The sequence below is a fragment of the Lepidochelys olivacea genome (assembly GCF_965140295.1).
Source record: "Lepidochelys olivacea isolate rLepOli2 genome assembly, chromosome: 3".
In the NCBI taxonomy this organism is placed as follows: Eukaryota; Metazoa; Chordata; order Testudines; family Cheloniidae; genus Lepidochelys; species Lepidochelys olivacea.
The window spans coordinates 168,154,095-168,176,073 of NC_140413.1; the positions used below are offsets into that span (position 1 = coordinate 168,154,095).

At 39.7% G+C, this 21,979-nt stretch overlaps 1 protein-coding gene across 4 annotated transcripts in view; it reads left to right on the top strand.

The window, feature by feature from the left end:
* Positions 1-21,979, top strand: part of LPGAT1 (lysophosphatidylglycerol acyltransferase 1) — a 129,748-nt gene that overhangs the window by 80,429 nt on the left and 27,340 nt on the right. For 3 of the 4 annotated variants that reach the window (XM_084623056.1, XM_084623055.1, XM_084623054.1), the window contains one exon: positions 12,837-12,963. In XM_084623056.1, the coding sequence (XP_084479182.1) occupies positions 12,837-12,963 (127 nt within the window). Of the gene's footprint in view, positions 1-12,836; positions 12,964-19,443; positions 19,595-21,979 lie in introns of those variants that run through there. The other variant, XM_084623057.1, reaches the window with a different exon arrangement.

The window sequence follows — 21,979 nt, forward strand, 5'->3', positions numbered from 1 at the left end:
ACAGCTTACAAGAAATTGATTAATTGTGGAATTATTGAGCAGCTGCCCCTGTATGCCTGGCCAATAACTATCATGCAATTAGTCATGTGTTAGTGTACAGGAATATAGTGTAAACCTAATATATGTTAAATTATAAACAGTGCATGAGGTACGCAGTGAGCCTTACCAGTTGTCTGGTGATAAAACAAATAGGATTTTTGTGACACTTCGGGACAGGCAGACTGGCTACAGGAACACTAGGTTGAAAGAAAGATGGACAAACAGCACCAGCTGGTGCATTATAGGATGATTTTAGTTCAGGTACGGCCACAGGGTTGGGCAGTTGAACCTGGCCCTGGTCCATCGAAAAGGGGGGTTGTTTCCACTCAGAAAATGCAACCTCTCTCTTCTTTTTTTTTTTTTTTTTTTATGGTGCAAATTCAGATTGAAGACAATGGATCCTATGGGACAATCTAAACATGTTTCTAACATTAGAGAACCAGACCTGCCACAGGCATATGGTGGACCTTGTGTCAAATTCAGCACAGGCATATATTTGTAGGCGATAGTCCAGCATATCTTCAGGTATTGTGGACACCTATCATCTTTTGGAATTTGAGGGAGTGAATGTGGAAGCTACTAAGGGCTTGTCTACACTGGCAGCGCTTTACACCCTCCTGAGCGCAGCAAACTTTCAGCACTGTAAAGCGCCAGTGGTGCTGGGAGCTACGCCCCTCATGGAGGTGGGTTTTTTAGAGCGCTGGGAGAGCTCTCTCCCAGTGCTGCGCTGTGACCACACAAGTCACGTGGCACCACTTTAACATTGCCAGTGTAGACTAGCCCTAAAATATACACATTACTTACAATGAAAGTAGTTACTTCTTGCAGTGTTTTCTTCCTACTATATCTTTATTCCTTTCTTTCTATGAAGATTCTGGACTTTGTAGTCACATTAATATTATAGACACTTGTTAAGAAATATTATGCACTGTCTAATAAGTCTGTATGTTGAGTTCCTTTTTATACAGTTAATCAGGTAAGAAACCAAATACTTTTTAAGGAAGTCTTTTGTACTGGCATACTTATATTTAAAGAACACAGCTGTTCGTTCTTTCTGGAAATATTTCTTTGGGATGAAATGTGACCTGATAAGTTTTAGGTTCAAGATCAGAACACTCCTAAGCTTTCTCTAGTGAATGTATTTTTTTATAAACTAACAAGGATGGGGGAGACTAGTACACCCAAATATGTTAAAATGCTATTAAGAGATGAATTTTAAATGGGAAGAAGCCAGAAACTTCAAAACTGCATCAGTATCCTGGTTTCTACTGGGACAACAAGTGTTCCCTGTGCCTCTCGCATTGTCTGATCATGTGCAGGCAACAAGTTGCTACTAACAGGCCACAGTTACCTAGTTTTTAAACTTTTTCCTTTGCAATTAAGATTTGGTAGCTCAGACAAGCTGGCCTTGGTTAACAAAGAAAATATGCACAACTTTCAGTATAATACTTTAACAACCAACACTGAAGTAACACTTCGTTTTTAATTAAAATTAAAGCTTGACATGGCTTTGCCAAATCCAAAGGGCTGCCTTAGGGCAGCATACTTTCTCTGTTTTTAAGGAAGACATGCTTAATTACCTGGGCAGTAATCCAAGTGTCAGATTTGTTGTTTTAAACTGCATGTGACTTTTCAAATGTTGCTATGTCATCATGTACAGGTATCAGCCTAAAGTAAAGGGAAGTAGGTGTTCTTTCCATTGTTACAGTATGAAATGAAGTTAGAGAGGTTACTGATTTGGCAAAGATCGTGTAAAAGGAAGAGTCCAGGGAATTCTGTTCTAATTAGTATCTACATGCTGTCTCCTGAATTTGTCACAGCTTGTCATATTTTGTAATTAACAGTCTCTCTAATAGATGTGGCCTAGTAAATGTAGTCCAGATCTGGAATAAAGGCAGCTAGCTCTACCCAAGTTTTTGCAGTAAAATTTCACAGACTGCTAAGCCTGGACATTAATTGGATAAATGTACCTACCTACATCGAAGAAAACATTACCTACTGCTGCGTAGGCATTTGACAGTCACAGCTAGACTTGGAAGGACCCCATTAAGAGGAATAAAGGAATCTTACCCACCTGACAGTAATATTGCTCAGGTTTGTCTGACTCAAGATTCACTGAGGGTCTGATCGTAAACCCACTGAAGTCCATAGGAGCCATTACACTGATTGACTGCAATTAATTTTGGATGAGGCTCTAAGACAGAAGTGGCTTTGTTAACATAGGAGAGACTACCTCATTAACAAGTACAGTTTCCCTCTTTCTTGAATGTCTTCATTCCATTTCAGACTCAATATGGCTAAAACAGAGTTGATCTTTCCTCAGTCCCCTGCTCTGTCACTGTCTTTCCCATCATTCAAGGTCACAATTATAGTTTCATCTTGCACTTTAATGATGGGCACTGTAGAAATACTTAGATTACGTAAATAGACCTGACTCCTTTTTGCCCCCACCCCCTTTTTTATCCTTACACCCAAGCAGTTACCGAAGCCTTCACTGCTTTCTCTACAGCATCTCTAAAATCTGTCCCTTCCTTTCAATCCTTATTGCTCATACTCTAGTCCACACCTGATAATTTCCTGTCTTGCAACCTGCCCCTTTGTTGGCCTTCCCATGTTAAGGGATAAAGGTCACCTAAATTAAACAAAAGCTTACAGGAATTTTTAATGTAGTACGGCAGCCTTTTGAAAAGTGTTTTTTTTTTTTTATTCACATTGCTTTAATATAAAAGACTTGACCCTGTCAGTAAGAGGAAGCTCCCATATGCCTTCCCACCAGTATCTCTGGTAGAAAGCTTTCTGACCAGTCTTGGACAGGCAAATCTCTGGACAGGCAAATGTCAGTGATACTAAAAGCCCTATATTGGCTGAGACAGGTATGTTTGGCTTTTTTTTGACCATGAAATGATCATTCCAAACCAGGTACCGCTCTACATCTGGAATCCTTCCTGACTCCAGGGTGGGTAGAGATTGAGACATGGATTTCCACTCTTGAGAACATCATGGGAGCCCTAGCAGGATTTGTATCTTTGAGAAAAGAAAATATCTTGTGCATCTTACCAGAAAACAAACCAAGATTACCACTCACTCACTGACCTCTCAGATTTTGGGAGGATTTTTCTTGATTTTTATAGTTCAAGTGGTTGTCATTGGGAGTTTGCCTCCCATTTGAAAAATAGCCCCTGTGGAGCCTGAGGACAGTATAGGTACTGGTATCTGGTGAGGTACACCCCAATTACTTGACATGCTCAAAAACCTTAGAGCTATTGAAGTCCCTGGCTAGTCTTGGTCTAGCAGCATGGATCCAAGAGTGTTAATCTGATGAAATATATATCAGGGAAAAAGAACTACAGGAAAGCAATTTTCATAATGGAAAAAACAGTGGCAAACACTGAGTATGTTCACATTCAGTAAAATTATATCTCAATTCACATTAAATAGACTAATGATAGATGTAAATAATTGTGTGAATTATACATTGAATCAGATATGCTTGCTAGAAATCTCTAGATTTATTATAATTTTGTGTTCTGAGATTTTTTTTTTTTTGTGATGGAATAGGGTACAATGTTATAGTAATTCAGATACTGAATCCATAGGATAGTCTCAATTTGTTAAGGAATTAATGGATTTATTAGGGGAAATGAAGCATTAATTACCCTGAAAACTTTGGATGTTTATGTAGTGTGTCAAAATTTTGATAAGTTAGTTATCTCTCTTCAATAAGTTTAGGTCACCTGCTTATTTACGAGTATAGGAATTGCTATACAGGATCAGACCAGCAGTCTGTCTAGTCATAGATTATACATTCAGAAGGAATGATTGTGATCAAGTCTGATCGCCTCAAGTCTGCTAGATGGAAAGCCCTTATGAAATTTTTCTTCTCCTTATAGACTGTGATCAGGACAACCCTTAGGGATTGTGTACACTGGCACTTACAGCGCTGCAGCTTTCTCGCTCAGGGGTATGAAAAAGCACACCCCTGAATGCTACAAGTTTCAGCGCTGTAAAGTGCCAGTGTAGCACGCTGATAGCTATTCCCCTTGTGGAGGTGCGTGGGTTTTTTTGTTTTTATAGTGCTGGGAGAGAGCTCTCCCAGCACTATGCCGCGACTACACAACCATGTTAAAGCACTGCCGAGGCCAGCTCTTTAACGGTGCTAGTGAGGACATGCCTTTAGCTTTCTCTTTGTTAAGATGAGTAGATTGAACTCCTTGTGCCTTTCAATATAAGGCATGTCTTTTCTAATCCTTTAATTATCCTCAAGGCTCTCCTTTGAACTCTCTCCAATTAATCAACATCCTTCTTGAATTGTGGACACCAGAACTGGACATGATATTTCAGTAGTGGTCACACCAGTCCCAAATGCAGAGGTAATATAACCTCTCTACTCTTATTTGATATTCCCCCGTTTATTCATCCAAGGGGATCACGTTAACCCTTCTGGCCACACTAGAAGTAGCACTGGGAACACGTTTGGCTGATTATCCACTATGACCTTCCAAGTCCTTGTCAGAGACTCTGCTTCCCAGGATAGACTCCCTCCCATTCTGTAAGTATGGGCTACATTCTTTGTTCCTAGATGTATGACTTTATATTTCGGCATATTAAAATGCATGTTGTTTGCTTGTGCTCAGTTTACTAAGCAATCCATATTGCTCTTTATCAGTATCATTTACCACACCCTCAATGTTTGTCATCTGCAAACTTGATTACTAATGATTTTGTTTTTCTTTCAGGTCACTTATAAAAATGATAAATAGTGTAGGGTTAAGAACCTATCCCTGCAGGACCCCAGTAGAGAAACATCCTGTCTGATGATGATTCCCTGTTCACAATTACATTTTAAGACCTAATAATCAGCCAGTTTTAATCAATTCATTGTGGGCAGTGTTGATTGCATCATTCTAATTTTTCAATTCAAATGTTTTATGGTACTAAGTCAGATGTGTCTCAGACATCTATTTACATCAACACTATTATCTTTATCAACCAAACTTGTAATACCATAAAGTTATCAAGTTAGTTTGCCATCTATTTTTCCATAAGCCCATGTTGATTGGCATTAATTTTGCTCTTCTTTAAAACTCCATTATTTTGCCTGTAGTCAAGTATCCTGTCTATGACAGCAGTTGGAACCAGATGCTTCAGAGAAAGGTGTAAGAACCCACAGTGGGCAGATGTGGCATAATCTGCCCCACATGTAGGTCTCATCTGGTCTCTAATAGTTCGAGATTGGCTTAAACCCTGAAACTCAAGGTTTCAATACTTCTTCCAAAATGTTTATTGTCGTTAATTATAACAATTCTGGATATTCTTAGTATCTATGTAAATATCCAATCCCTTTTTTTGAGCCTTGTTAAGTTCTTGGCTTCAATGACATCCTATGGCAATGAGTTCCACAGTGTTGTTATACTTTATATTTCCTTTTTGTAAGGTTTGAATTTCCTACTTTTTAATTTGAGTGCCCTCGTTTTGTTGTGTTATGAGACAGGGAGAATAGAAGTTCCTGATCTATCCTCTCTCTACCATTCATTGTTTTATATACTTTTATCATATCCCCTTTTATTTATTTATCTTGCCAAGGTAAGGAATTTCACTTTTTTTATTTTCAATTTCTCTTCACGTGAACAGAATTTTTCTAGGTCTCTGATCATACTTCTTCTTCAGCCTGATCCAAGAACCTTAATCCTATAGCTGACATCTATGTAGAAATGTATCTTAGTTTCTTTAAGTACTAAATTATGTAAGTACAAGTGAGTTGTTCCTCTTGTACCTGTACTGCACTCTTTGGAGAAACTTTTTTTTTTTTTTTTTTTTAAATGAACCACATTGAAAGTACAGGACTTCTCTCCCAGGAGTGAAAAGGAAAAATGTTCAGTGAAATTGCTGCCAAGGCTTGATGGCTTGTTGTCCTTAAGAGTGAGAGCCCTTGATGCCAGAAAGGAAGTGCCATCTATCTGTCTGCATACAGAAAGATTTAAATGTTCATTTTGGCACCTGATAAAAGTAACCCTGCTGAGGAATCCAGAGTGTCCCACATCAGGATGCTGTACTTGGAGCTCTCTGCCCAGAGAGAGGAATCTATAGAGAATAATAGGTAAAATACATGCTGCACATACACCAGTAATCTAATGCTCCATGGACTGATTTTCTTTCAGAGGAAACAAGTGCTTAAATGTATGCTCAAAGGGCCTATAAAAGTCCCTTTCAGATTGTGTCTCTGAACTGTTTGCAAAGCTATATTTCTCCAAGTAACTGGACTTGATTCTCTGACGGGTTTTAAAAACAGAAAAATGTTCTGGTAGAATTCAGGTTTGTTACTTTGTTTGGTTTAGAAGTCTCTGCATTTGAATATTACTAAGCAAAAGCTAGCAAGTCATGGTGACTTGGATCCCATTGGTCACTGAAGATATACATTCCAGAGTTTAATTCAGCCAACTTTACTTTGGTAAAATAAGACTGTGTTAGAATCCACTGTATAGCAGACTCTGATAACAGGCTTTTTTTATGCATTTGATTCTATCTTTGTTGAAGTCAGATCTTAGGGCCTTCAAATGTAGTCCAGTTCATCTTTATTACTTAACTTTCAGAAATGGCTTTATTAGAGAACTGCATGAATTCACTTTTCTCTTTTGAGGAGATAGACACTGTTCTTTAATTCACTAATTTTTTAAAATATAATTTTCTGATACATATCTTTTAAATCTATTTTTTTTAAAAATCATTGGAAAGAAAAGCATTTTTATGGGCTTTTCTCTTCCTTGATGATTAAAAGGGGGTCTTTTCAGCAAGCCAGAGAGCAAAAACACCAAACCTTGGGCCCATCCCTCCATCCCCCTATCTTCCTCTATGTTCACACATCTGTTTTTCATTTGTGCTGCTGTCACAACCACAATTGCTGGTAAACAACCTCTTATCAGGCCTGGGGATGAGTGTGCACATTAGCTTCCTCAGAACTGGACATGTTGTCGACATACTAGTGCATAAGACGGGAAGTACAATTAACCATCAACAACACACTGAAACTTGTCTCTGTACATGGATGGTGGACTCTTTGCTTTTCAGATCAGAGCCCAGTGGTAGCATGTCACCGAACTCTGTCAGAGGCAGTCCCTCCCCTTCACATTCTGCTTTGTTGCTTTACCCTGTTCCCATGGCTGATGCTGATCATCTACTGGTGCACACGCATTCCAAGGGGTTCAAAATTCCCACTCCTGGTTAAGGCCAAATGACTCAAAGGAAAAAGGAGGGCCCAAAATTTGGTGGATCCAGATGGTCAGCCTGAGTCTAATAAGCTTTAAAACTCAACTAATAAGCATTTGGACTTGGCCAGCAGGGAGAATTTTGAACCCCACTGAATCTGTCTCATAGTAGCCAGTCAGTGTCCTCTATGGGAGGAAGATAGAGCAATAAAGGAGGGTCTTAAGGGGAGCCACTGTCGCAGGCCAAGTTTTGGGTACTACTCAGCACTGATATGAAGATCAAAGGACCCGCCCACCCTGATAGAATGAGAACAGGGAAGAAATAATTATGAAAATTCACCACTACCATTATTTCAGAAGAAAAAGTACACTAAGAGACTACTTAGTTTCTCCTTTGATTTGCTTTCCTGGCCAAACAAATATTCCCTTGATAGTTGATTATTCTTATTTTTGTGTGTGTGTCCAAGTACTCTGAAGAAACAATAGTGCATGGTATGTACCTCTCACAAGGTAGCCTACTTCTACATGGTTTGTGTAGAACTGTATGTGAATGGGATCCCTGCAGGCTATTTTGAACATTCATCCTCTATTAAAAGAGAAGGATCAGGGGGTGAATGTTTCTGAATTATTCAAAGAGAAACTAAAAGATTAAAATAATATGGCTTACAGTAAAGTGTTTGGAAAGTAGCAGCCCAGGTGAAATCTCATAAGGAGAAAACACAAGACCCCAGTGAAGTCAGTTTCAAAGTTGTTGTAGCTAGCTGCTGCTTCAGAGAGCTCTCTGGTAGTCAGGCTGTTTGATATTTCCGCTTCTACCAAAAAGGCAGATTGAGAGAGTCTTTTAATAGAAATTGAAAGTTCAAACTAGCTTGGCTGCCAGGGATGGTTGTGGTTGCCCTGGTCACACCAGAGCTGGAGGGAGGGCTTCTTGAACAGACGCATGTAAAGCATGTTTACACTACAAATTGTCAGGACTCCAATTACAACAGTGCCCCATGTTTTTTACGTCCAAATGGGTGTGTAACTTTGAACTAGGTTAAAACGGAATTAAAATTATAGCCTGGTTATGCCCATCATAAAAGTGGGGCTGCATTTATTGTGTAGATATGCCTTATCTATGTGTTAGGAAGTCCAATTGTCCTTCAATGATCAGGATTTTAAATTGTAGTGAAAATTGCCAAGACCTTTTTAAGCAAAACAGAACCATACTCTCCCTTATGTATGATGAACATTCAGTGCTATCTAAGAATGATTTTTCAATTCAAATTCATAACAAAACCAAGAGGGGCATGGTAAGCTTGAATTTTTATTTTTATTTTTTTATTTCAAAAAGATCAGTTTGCTGCTGTAGCAAATAGCATGCCCTGATTTTTTTTTTTTTTTTTTTTTTTAAAATCATTTCTTGGGTTCAGAAGTCTTTTTGGATGGACCTGAGAGCAGCGCCATCAAACATGCTCAGGTGGGCACAGCCTGCTCTGTCTTCGTGCAACAGCCTGCTTCCTCTTGAGTTTCAGTATTAGCCCTAGCTTTCCTGTTATTGGAAACACTTTCTCAGGGAGAACATAAATAATGCAATTCAACAAAACCAGTGAAACTGACTATACATCCAGAAATGTACCAAAAGATAAATCTTTTTTCCATTCTAGCAATTGTAGGGGTTAATTGTAACATTGTAAACATTAGTAGGAATAAAATGTTGAGACAAAAATATGATTACTTGGTGAAAATGCTGACCTTTGTGTTGGTTTACATTTGTTGTGAACTCCTGTCTTATGCGACAATAAATTTTAATGACCAGAATATTGCGTCAAGTATTTGACTTTGCCAGCAACCGTACAAAGTGTCTACTGCCCTTGCTATTCTCCTTAAATTTCTGGCTTTTTTGATAGTAGATAGTTTTAGTTAATCACATTTATTAACATCGTACTTGTGGTTTTTTTTGTTTACTAAGGCATTTAAAAATTTTTTTTCTTATATAATTTTAGATATGCCAGTAAATAACATTTCATCAAGAAGCAATGTTTAACTCCTCTTTAACTAATAAATTAATGCTTTATTAGAAAACTGTTTGTTAGAAAACTATTAGAAAATTCAAGTTGACAGCGTCTGTAAGTTTTCAAATGAAAGAACAAGGTTGAAGTCATGGATTCCTTCACATTCCTGATTTAAAGTGTATCTATGACTTTGACAAGTTGGTATCTTTGTGGTAGGATGCGATAGTAACTAATTTAGTTAAGAGCTGCCATGTTAAAAGCTGAGGTCTGTGAAAGGCTGAAAGAGTGCAAGACCTTTTATAGTTAGGGCTAGTGGTTTGTCGCAGGACTCAGATCTGTGGTTTCTCTTTGTGTTGAGGTGGAGCTGATTGGAGGCATCCACACAGCACTGCACTGCAATTGCTACTAAGTTAGGGCAAGCAAGTAGGAAAGCAACACATAAGAGGGAGGGAGGCAGCAGTGGCCTTCCTGCAGTGATGGAGTCCGAACCATCAGGTGTTGAGACAGCAGTTTTAAACCACTACTCTTTTTTTTTAAGTAACTTAGAACAATTTTTATTGTAAAATACAAAGATTTTGGTTAAAATATTATTTTGTATTCTTCTGGCACATCTTACTAGTGATTTGTGCTTCCCACCCCATAATAAGACTAATGTTAATAGTTCATTTTTATTTCACACTATGGAAAATAAAAAATTAATTATCTTTGTGTATTTCAGGTAAATGTGTGTATATATATGTAAAAAGAGAGAGAACTGCTTTGTCTTTGCTATGAATTACTTTAGCATTAGATTGAATTTAACACTGCTAACATTAAAAATATGACTTGAGTCATTCTTCTCATCTTTCTAAATTATGTCTTCATGTTATTCAGCTAATTATAGTGGCCACTGATATTTTGGTCAGAATTAAAATCAATATTTACTGATGCTGGTTGAAACTCTGAAATTCCTTTTTAAAAAACTGAATTGTTTTGCAGTAGATGTTTGCTGGGCTTTTTTACTAGTTTTATAGTGTGGATGAAATGTTTTGAAAATTCAAAAATATAAAAATTGTTTCATGAAAATGTTTTTAGGTTTTGAACCAAGTTTCCTATTATCTCATTAGTATGATAACACCTGCTTTTTTATTGTGTTTTTGAGTTTTAATTTAAAAATTTTGTTCACTCCAAGACACTTGGAGAAGGGAATGATCTTTCTCTTGGTCTCTTTTGCTTAAAATGCTGGATTGGGAATGTGCTATTCTGAGGCCTGCCACAAATTTCCATGTGATTTTAGGCAGGTCTCTTAATCTCTGTTGTTCCGTTTCTCTCTCTGTACAAAGAGGACAGTAATACTTCCCTACCTAAAAAGGGTGTCTTGAGGGTAAATTATTTATTTATGTATGTTCAGATAATACAGTGGTGAATGCGGTAGGAAAGCCAATAAATATATTAATCTAAAAAATAATTTAGGTTTTGGTGTTTTTTCCCCATCTTTTGGAGTAGTGTAGGGGAAGGAGCGCTTTTACAAAACCCTAATGCTAACAGAAATATTTCCCCTGACATGTTTTAAAAGAGATTAATTTTTAAAAACTTTTTGTATGTTTTTGTCTGCATTGTTTACAAACCAAATGTTGCAACTTTGTGCTCATGCATGAGAGAGCAGCAAATTAAACTGCCCAAACTGAATGAAATACAGAATGAACTGAAGGAAAAAGTAAACTGCAGAAATGGTTAAATGTGACTTGAGGTTTCTAAAAATCTATCAGTTTTTATAATCTATGGTGGCGTTCTTTAATGATGTAGGAAAGGGGACTTTTAACATTTTTTTAAAAATATTGTGGCTTTCTGTATAAATACATATAAAAAGCAGTGTATCAAAACAAAGAGAAACAGTGAGCATGCTGGGACACAAGTCATAGATCAGGGGTTGGCAACCTATGGCATGCATGCCAAACACGGCAAGCGAGCCGATTTTTAATGGCATGCTGCTGCCTGCCGGGTCCCAGCCGCCGGCCCCACTCAGCCCTCTGCCAAACCCAGGCCAGGACCCCGGCAGGCAGCAGCATGCCATTAAAAATCCTGCCCACCCTGGCCTGCTCTTTGCCGCCGCCCCCACCGCGGGGGCAGGGTGAAGAAACTTGGTCCTGCTGGCTGCTGCTGCAGGGCAGACAAGGTTCCCCCCCCCACCTCTTCCCCCAGCGTGCTGGGTTCCTGCGTCGCCTCTCCTCCTCTCCCTCACTGCCACCAATCAGCTGATGGCCCTTGAGTGGGAGGGGGAGAAGCCGAGCAGCTCACTGCTCCGGGGAGGAGGCGGAGAAGAGGTGGGGACGGGGCCTTAGGGAAGGGGGGTGGAATCAGGGCATATCCCCTCCAGCCCCCTGCCGTGAGCGGCTCTGGGCAGGGGGCTGGGAGCACCCCCATGACCCTAGCCCACACCCCCAGCCCCCCTGCCCTGACCCCTGCACCCCCTCACACACACCCAGTCCTCTGCCATGACTCCAGCCCCCCCATGTCCTGACTCCTGCACCCCCTTCACATGCCCCCAGCCCTCTGCCCTAACTCCTGCACCCCCCACACCCTATGCCCGGACTCTTGCACCCCCCACATTCCCACCCCCACCCTGAGCACCAAACGGGAGCTCCTGCACACACACACCCACCTTCCCCCTTGCACCAAATGGGAGCTGCTCAGGTAAGCACTCCACACCCAAACCTCCTGCCCCAACCCTGAGTCCCCTCCCTCATTCTAGCTCTTGGCCAGGCCCTACACCCCAACCCCCAGCCTACTCCTTCACCCCCAGCCCTGTGCTCAGTGCACTCCCACCTTCAGCTCAGTGCAGAGAGAGAGAGAGAGGAAGAGAACGGGCTAGAACCAGGGAGAAGGTAGGTACCCACTCTATGTGGGCAGGGCCGAGATCCCAGACTGGCAGTGGGCTGAGCCACTCGGCCCACTGCCGGTCTGGGGTCCCGGCCGCTGGCCCTGCTCAGCCTGCTTCCGGTCTAGGGTTCTGGCTGCCAACCCCTTGCCAGCTGGGGTTCCAGCCGCAGGCCCCGCTCAGCCTGCTGCCGGCCTAGGTGAACAGAACCCCAGGCTGGCAGCGTGCTGAGCGGGCCGGCGGTGTAAGATCAGCATTTTAATTTAATTTTAAATGAAGCTTCTTAAACATTTTGAAAACCTTGTTTACTTTACATATGACAATAGTTTAGTTATATAATATATAGACTTATAGAGAGAGACCTTCTAAAAAATGTTAAAATGCATTACTGGCATGCGAAACCTTAAATTAAAGAGAATAAATGAAGACTCGGCACATCACTTCTGAAAAGTTGCTGACCCCTGCCATAGATCATGTCAATAAAAATTACACTAATTGTTAGACAGTTTAGTTATTACATTGAGATTTTGACCATATTTCTGAGGTTTTACGTAGAATGATATTCACCATGTCCTTAGTCTTTCTCTTGATCTACCTGATTTTTTTGGGGATTTAAGTAATGTTTGTACAAATTAAGTGATATAATATTAAGGAAATGTAACACTAGAATGGATGTCAAGCCAATGGAATATAATTTGATCTAATTTTTAACACCCCATCTTCTTTCTTCCACTTTATTCGTAGAGAGCAAATCAAAAGGTCTTCAGTGGGTGATAGATACAACCATTGCTTACCCTAATGAAGAACCTATAGACATCCAGACCTGGATTCTTGGCTACAGACGACCGACTGTCACACATGTACATTACAGGTAGGAAATAAAGTTTTAGTACACAGCTGAAGTAAGGCCTAAAAATCAGTTTGAGTTCTGCACAGCACATTTCAGAATATTGGAGAGATGTAGTAAAATCTTTACTTTCTGTATTTAGAAGTGGTTTGTCTAGTTGGTTAGACACAGGACTTGGGAAGCTGTTATAGGTTTCCTAATAGTGTGATGTATTGTGCTCATTGACTGATTACACTCAACAACTATTAAAACAGTGTTCTACAGGATATGGGTTTTACCTCACTGTGTAGGTTTGTTTGCAGTTGCATTATAACTGGCTTCCCTTCTATGTTGCTCATTAAGTGTCACCTAAACTGAATTGTCGTCTTAAAGGAGGTTATAACCAGTCAATTTGTTTTTTAAGTATACGATTCTTCCATTAAGTAAACTTGAATCTGGGTTTATTTTGCTTGAAAATTAATAGTTTATGGTCATACTCTGAATTTTTCCGCCCCCCTCTTCCACACTGTGAAACCCACGATGCTACTCAATGCTCACAGCAGGTGCTTTCGGCCAGGGAGCATTTGTCTTTGTTAGAAAAGTATGTAGTTGAAACAGTCTTGAGGAGTAGTGTTAACTAACTAGATGTGGACCATGACCTTGCAGTGAGGGTAGACAGGGAAAAATCACATTCAATATTCTGCTAGCTGGACCATCGATAAATCTCAGGGTTTACCCAGAACCAGCTGACATGGTGTTGAACACAGCTTGTGTCTGTGTATGCGAACTGCTCACACAGTCAACATTGTGATTGTTAACCTCGCTGCTGAAAGCTGAGTTCAGTTTCCATTTAATCTTTTAACCAAGACAACCCTTTTTTGGATAAAAAAGTGCTAAGGGAGCTAGCAGAGTAGCATTAGGGAAATGACAGCATCCCAGACGAACCTAGGTAGGGACATTGGTAAAAGAGAATTCCTCCTATGCTAGCCCCTTCTTGAAGGGACCAGCTCAGTGAATGAGGGAGGAAGTCTATCTGCTGGTGACTTGTCTGGATTTTTTTTTTCCCCAAGAGAGAGAAGTGATATATTTCAATTTTAAGGGGTTGCACATGAAAGAGGAAAATTGAATAGTTTTATTTTAAGGTTGTTCACTTGGTCTGTTTGTCATGTGAGGCTCTTGGTTGGATAGCTCAGAAAAGAAACCTTCCCCCTAAAAGTTTTGCAGTGCACTTCCATCCCCTGATCGGGCGCATGCATGTACACTCACGCACAAAATGAAACCATTGACTTTGGAAGCACATAATGATAATGATTCTCCGACTTCTAAATCAATGAAGCAAAGCAGGGAATTTCACTAATGCTTGGTGTGGGGGAAAGAGGGGGCACAATTTTTCTGTGAATGGGTTCATTGGAAGGAAACTGTCAATAGTGTTGTGACTTAATGTTGGCTGTGAAAAAGCTATTAATCCCTGTTTCCCAGAAAACAGGTTGCATACGTATCATTGGGTAAACAGTTGACTACAGACCAGGTTGGCACCAGCCTTGAAATGATCCTTCAAATTAAAAAGCGGAAAGGGGATGCCTTTTGTTTACTGTTTGTTCTAATCAGTGGAATAGGTTTCCTGAAAAATTAAATTGGCATTTATTAACTGTGTTATGTATTCAGTTAAATGCTGTCACTGGGCATGCCCTCTGTACTGAAAATACACATGTAGCTATTGTGGCAGTGTGGAGCAACTCACAGGCCCAAGGAAAGGAGAGGTGGGGCAGATATTTTTATAACAAGAAAAGTATCATTGTTGCTTGTGGTGGTCTTTCATGCACTATTCTAACAATATGTTCAATGTTAATGCATATTCAGGACATTTTAAATAAATATAGACTTGAAAAACAAAGCACTTAATATAAACTGTTAAATAAAAGCTACATTAGCAGAATGAGGCAAACTAGTTGCTTTTGAAGACCCCATAAGCAATAGAATTGAAATTTAGAAATGAGCTACATTAGTCTCATTGTAGTTAAATTTAGTTAATCTTGAACATTCATTTTATGTTCTTAATTTTCATACCATGAAACTAGATTGTAAGGAGACATAAAATTATGGTTGGCACGAACACTGATTGCACTATAATAATAATTTCTCTGTGCTCTATATTTTGGGTTGAAAAACAGTCAAGCAGTTATTCTTCTGATCTTGACTGTATTCCTTTGGTCTCATTATACTCTGAGGTTATGAAGTTTATTACCGGGAGGTGCTCAAAGGTTATGAGGAAGGGTCCATACAAAGTACCTACAGAGAGAGAGAGAGTGAGTTTAAATATCAACATTGTTGATTATTTTGCTTGTAATTATATCGTCAGAAACGTTCAATTTAACCATCTTACTTGGATGCGGTTGCAGAGGGAAATCAGTTAATTAAGTGTTGCTGGGGCAGGAAACCATTGTTTCCAGTTCCTGGGTTCTGGACATTTGCATAACTCTGAGCTATATTTGGCACAAAAAGTGGCGTGTTATCACCTTTGCTCTCCCTTGTTCTTGGGAATGTCAGGCCTGACTCTGCCTCTCACCCCCCCCCCCCCCGGCCGCAGATAATGTACAGTCATGTTAGGCTATTGTTAGCAGCTAGTAATTGGCCAGGGTTTGGGGGTGCCCTAACTAGGTCCCATTTTCTCGTGGCTCATTCCTCCTATACCAGGGCCCAGGAGATATTGGCATAGGAACTTTACAGCTGCACTATGCAACCAGAGGATTTCTCTACCTCGGGGAACTCCTCTCATGCTTTTGTTTTGTTAAAAGATGGGTTTAAGCCTGCTTTGAGCAGCAAACATGAAGCTGCTATAGCAGGGCAGAGGATCTGGCCGTAGGAATACAGGTCCCTTCTCCCAAAAATATCTAGTCACCTGTGTCCCTGTCCACAACAGGAGAGAGAGGGAATGAATCCCATCCTCGGTGCCAAAAGCCTCTACATCCCACTCCTCCACAAATGCCAAAGGCTCCAGGTGTCTCCTATCCAGCTATCTAACCCTCTTTATTCCCACTTGATAACTTCCATAATGTACTTGCATGTTTAAATATAAAATTCCACAGCATACTGAAAATTTGGGGATGTGTAGAATTGTATTTAACATCAAAATAATAATCCAAAGTCTCCTATATAGATTATATTTATCAGTAAAAACTTCCATTTCCTAGTTAACCTGAAGTTGCTTGAGATTTTCCAGTTTGCCATACTGGAAAGAGAAAGTGTTATTTACTCCTTCATATAGCACAAGAACTAGGGGTCACCCAATGAAATTAATAGGCAGCAGGCTTAAAACAAACAAAAGGAAGTACTTCTTCACACAGCTCAGTCAGCCTGTGGAACTCGTTGCCAGGAGATGTTTCGAAGACCAAAACTATAACAAGGTTCCAAAAAGAATTAGCCATTTATGGACCTATCCTCCATAAACTTATTAGCCAAGATGGTCAGGGATGCAGCCCCATGCTCTGGTTGTGCCTACCCTCTGACTGCCAGAAGCTAGGAAGAGAACAGGGATTACTTGATGAGTGCCTGTTCTGTTCATTCCCTCTGAAGCACGTAACATACTTGGAAGACAGGGTAATGGGCTAGATGGACTGTTGATCTGATCCAGTAGGGTCGTTCTTAACTAGGGGGCCTTGCCACAGAATTTAGATCCAGCCTGCCACACAATACACAAGGCCTTGACTATGTTTATGCTGTCAGCATCTCACTTTCAAGAACACAATATTTAAAGTAACATTTGATTTTGAAAGATACCTCATACAATTTCATGCAGTAGTTAGTTATCTAACCTGGAACACTGGTTAACTAACCCACTAGAAATACCAATAATACTATAGTTAAGGCTACAGTTTAGTCATGGGTATTTTTAGTAAAAGTCATATATAGGTCACGGGCAATAAAGAAAAATTCATGGCCTGTGATCTGTCCATGACTTACACCATAAATACCCCCTGACTAAATCTTGGGGGGGGGGAGCCCCCTGCTGGAGGGGAGCGGAGCCTGGGGTGAGGGAGCTGCCAGCGGCTGCTCCGGCCACCCCAGGACCACTACTTAAGCGGTCCCCAGGGCCTGCCGCATCGGCTGCTGCTTGGGTGGGCCCTGGGGCCAGCTACCTAGGGCCGCCTAAGCAGCAGCCTGTGTGGCTGGCCCAGGAGCCACTGTCCCATATATCTTCTTGTAATGTGTGTAATTGCATTATAGGGAGCTGTAGCACTTCAGAAATGCCCCCAACTTTCCTTCTCACTTTCAGCACTGATTTAAAATGCATTTGTTCTGCACAATGATATCAGGTTAATAATATTAACTATTAACTTTTCTGAATCATAAATACACACATAAGAACAAATTAGTTATAGATTCAGAGATTCCAGGGCCAGAAGGACAACTGTGATCATCTAGTTTGATCTCCTTTATCACACAGCCCATAGGACTCTCTCTGCCCTCATAGATCTTAAAGCAGGTCTTTTAAAAAAACATCCCATCTTGATTTAAAAATTGCCAGTGATGGAGAACCCACCATGACCCCTAGTAAATTGTTCCAGTGGTTAATTACCCTCACTGTCAAAAATGTACACCTTATTTCCAGTCTGAGGGAACACCAATTTCATCCATTTTAGTCCGTGTCTTTTTCCCCTGGGGCATCCTCTGATCAGAGAACTGTCTCTCCACTTCTTATTTACCTCACTCTACCATAGTGGTTCCATGGAGTCAGACAATGTTGTTACATAATTGACTGCATGGTCAAAATGAGGGACTGGTACCTGCTTCTTTCTCCTCAGAATTAGAGTATGCAACCTCTCAGCCCCTATCAGCCTAGCATGGTTTTTGGCTGGATGTTGCACAGCTGCATTTCAATGACAACTCTTTTTTTTTTTTTTGACCGCTTGAAATCTTTTCTGGAACTGCAATTGTCAGAATTGTTGAGAACCTGTGGAGACAGAGAGAGAGAGAGGTGTGTGTAATAGAACAATAGATCACAGTTTAGAAAAACGGTTGTCATTGAGGCAGTTTGCAGTGTTAATGAAAATCTTAGTTCTACTGTCACAATGTTGGAACTGTTCCAGAAATGAGAATTCAGGTTAATTGAAGCCCAGTGAATTTGCATCGGTTTCTTTTGATTTTGTGTACTTGTTTTGAGATAGGCAGCTGGACCATTTAGACTGTTGCCAGATTGTATGCCTGTGGAGTGTTTCATACATATATTCTTCTAGCAGCCTTACTTGTCCAAAAATACAAAGGTTACAGCTGTCTTGTGTTCACTGTGTCAGTTCTTAACCAGAAACTGTTCTGAAACAGATTTAGACCCACTCACACTACTTTATTTTGCCCATTTCTGCCCACCCTTTAACAGCCAGCCTGAACGCTGTCACATTATTCCATCCCTGGTTGGAAAGGGGAAATATTACTTTCTATTGTACTAGATGAATCTCCCCACTGTATTTTCCACTGAATGCATCCGATGAAGTGAGCTGTAGCTCACGAAAGCTTATGCTCAAATAAATTGGTTAGTCTCTAAGGTGCCACAAGTACTCCTTTTCTTTTTGCGAATACAGACTAGCACAGCTACTCTGAAACAACCACCATGGTGGATAAAGAGAAGCAGTGGATAGAATTTGCTTAATCTTCAATAGAGCTGGTAAAAAAAAAAAAAAGTTTCAATAAAAGTTACCATTTTGAAGGGTTGGAAATGGAACAACTTACCTACGTTTTTCACAAATTTTTTTTTAATTTGAATTTTCCTGCCCTTTTTCCTTTATGCCACAAGGTGCAATAAAATATGAAGTCCAGCATTATTTATTTTCTTTTTTCCAATTTGTAAGATTTAAAAAATATCTCCATTTTATGAAAACTTAGAGTAGTGTGGTAAGTATTTTAATGCTGTAGAAGAGGGGGTGAATAGTGAGATGTAAAAAAGTTAATTTTCATATTTTCTTGGGTGGTAGGAGGAAAAGTGTGGTGGTGGTGCAGTTTGTTTCAGATGCATCTATTTCACAACTGTTCCCTCCATTTCCTTCCACTTCTCTCCCAAACAATCTTTATGGGCTTCATTATTCAAGAGACCATGATAAGAGCCTTTTTGCCAGTCCTGCTAGCTAGGAATGGGATCATTATTAAAGGCCAGCTGCTACATAGTTTGGTGTGATGGAGTTGCCTTTGCAGATTATTTGTATTGCTCAAAACTAAGGACAGTTCTAATCAGATTTTAATTCACTGTGCATCCAACAGGAATTTAACTAGTAACATAGTAAGGATTAATCTAGGAATCCTAATTAAGATAGCAAAAAGACTCCCAGTTTTGTTAAGGTATCTAGTCTTCATTATGGCATTCGTTCCTTAAGCTTTATATTACTAACAAGGTCTGCTATGCAAAACTCAGAATCAGCTTTATAAATTCTGCTCTTCTGATGCTGTTTGCAGAATGAATGTTTGTTTTTTAATTATTTTGAGAGGTTATTTGTTTGTGTAAATGAATGTAAACTAAGGCCTTATCTAAACTTACAGGGGGTTTGATGTCCGGCGATCGATGAGTCAGCAGGTGATTTAGTGGGTCTAGTGAAGACCCGCTAAATCAACCGCAGATCGCTCTCCCGTCGACTCCTGTACTCCACCTGAACAAGAAATGCAAGGGGAGTCGATGGGAGAGAGTCTCCAGTTGACGTCGCATAGTGTGGACCCCGTGGTAAGTAGATCTAAGTACGTCGACTTCAGCTACATTATTCACATAGCTGAAGTTGCGTAACTTAAATCGATCTCCCCCTGTAGTATGTAAAGAACCCAAGAGAGCCATTGTTAGCAAAGGAATATGATGTCACAAATTATAGTAAGCTGAAAACAGGTTGAAGTGTGGGGAGGGAGGGCAGTGAAATAAAAATGTGTAGTTCAATACATTTGTGTAATTGTATTCTTATAGCATAGTTTTAGGTGGTTTGTATTCCTTTTTTTGGGGTAATACTTTTGTATTACCATAGTATTGTGGACTATGACCCCACTGTAGTAGGAGCTGTACAAACACAGAACAAAAAGATAGTCCTTGCCCCAAAGAGCTTATAGTCAATTATTTTATTATTTATTGGGATGCTTTTTAGACTTTGTGGTTTCAACTACCAGGAATATGGCAGAGAAGGAAAATGTCCCAGAATAACTCAAATCCCCCAGCCAGCAAGGATTTGCCTATCTCTTCACGGAGGACACTATGAGACAGAAAACATAGGTTGTGTTGAATCCACTACCATGTCAGGCCTTGTCTGACATCTTCACTGCCAACTGTATGTTCCACTCCATGCATCTGATGAAGTGGGTTTTAGCCCACGAAAGCTTATGCCCAAATAAATTCGTTAGTCTCTAAATTGCCACAAGGACTCCTCGTTGTTTTTACTGCCAACAATGAAGCTATCAACAAAAGGTTAGGTAACAGTATACAATAATCTCACGCATTGGCTCCGGCAACAACAGGGTGAAGGTTCAGTGCCTTAAGTGTTATCTTAAGGATTGTATTTATTGTTCAGAGTTCCCCGGGCAAATTAATCCTTTAAAAACAGGACACAGTTAATACATCAGAAATGTTGTGTTGATTTAATGACCTTAGTTTGTATTTGGGCAAAAATCCTGAACTACACTTTTTTTAAATGGGTACCTGAAGTATTAGGATTATTGAATTTCCCTAAACTTTTGCACTTGCAATGGGTGACACTTTACCATTTATCCCAGTATAAGGACAAAAATGCATCAAAACCATTCTTATTTCCCGGCAACCCTTAATCTGAGAAATAATTCCAAGAGCATCAAACTCTAGAAGAAATTTTATACCAAAAATTAGTGAAGGTCTATCCAGATTAAGAACTGGTTAAAAAGAGAAACTGTTCTGGAAGTGAAAAAGACAAGACTGAGATGGAACTAAAAGCTGCTGTTTCCAGTTAAACTTAGTATATCATGGCAGGGTTCTATCACAGTCCCAAGTGTATACATATCCTTTGAATCAATATATAGTAGAATCAGTGAGCAGATCAAGGAAGCCAGTTCTCCCTAAGAATTTCTCATGCTTCCATTACTGTAGTATGTATTTGTCGTGTTCATTTATTAAAGATGTCAGGTACTCTCTATATCTAGGTTCAGTGGGTCATCTTGGAGGAAGAAAAACTTGTTACTGACACTTCTCAGAATTAAAACTTTGTTTAGAAACTTGAGGTTGTTCAAATCCAAGCTTTACAGAACATACTTGTAGGGATGGCATAGCCTCTCTACATCAAAAGCAGAAGTACTTTGGTGAGTAAGGATTCTATGTCATGGGCGGAATGTCTACTTACCATTTCTTATGGGATGTGACTAGATAACCTGTTCCGCCCCAGCTTTCATGTATCCAAGGAAATTATATGTTGATAAGAAGTAAATCTTCAGCAACATAAAATATCCTCAAATTATGTATCTTGGTTTGATTACTGAGCTTGAATTATTAGAATCCTGCTTAATTCTGGTCATCTCTCATATTGTTCCTAGTGTCAAAGTCAGATTCAAAAGCTCAAGCTAACTTATTTATACTGATAAGCCAAAGCCAATTTAACATAAGAGACAAAAGGAAGCAGAAACTGACAAATATACATACATATCTTATTTGCATACTAACATTTACCAATCTCCTAGCTCAGTAGAAGCTCTAAGTTAATTAGTTTGAGAACCCATTGTCCTGAATGTTTCTCTTCCTGACAACTATATTTCAACAAACCCACCAGATGCATTTCTTTAATGAATTATACTTTCAGTATAATTCCTTCTACTTTAACATTAGGAAAGCTTATTTCATGTGAATATACAATTGCATATTCTTCAATAATATGAACAATTGTTTAGGCCCAGGGAGAGTGTATCATTAGTTTAGGCAACTATGTGGAGAAGGGGGATGTCAAAATTTGGTGAAAGCCTATAAAGATTTTCATATGCAATTTTTTTTACTATGCTTGTGAAAGTGATTGTTTTCATGGTTTGACAACTTCAAACTTTTATAAAAACTACTTTGAAACCAAGTTTTTCATTTATCCTTTCC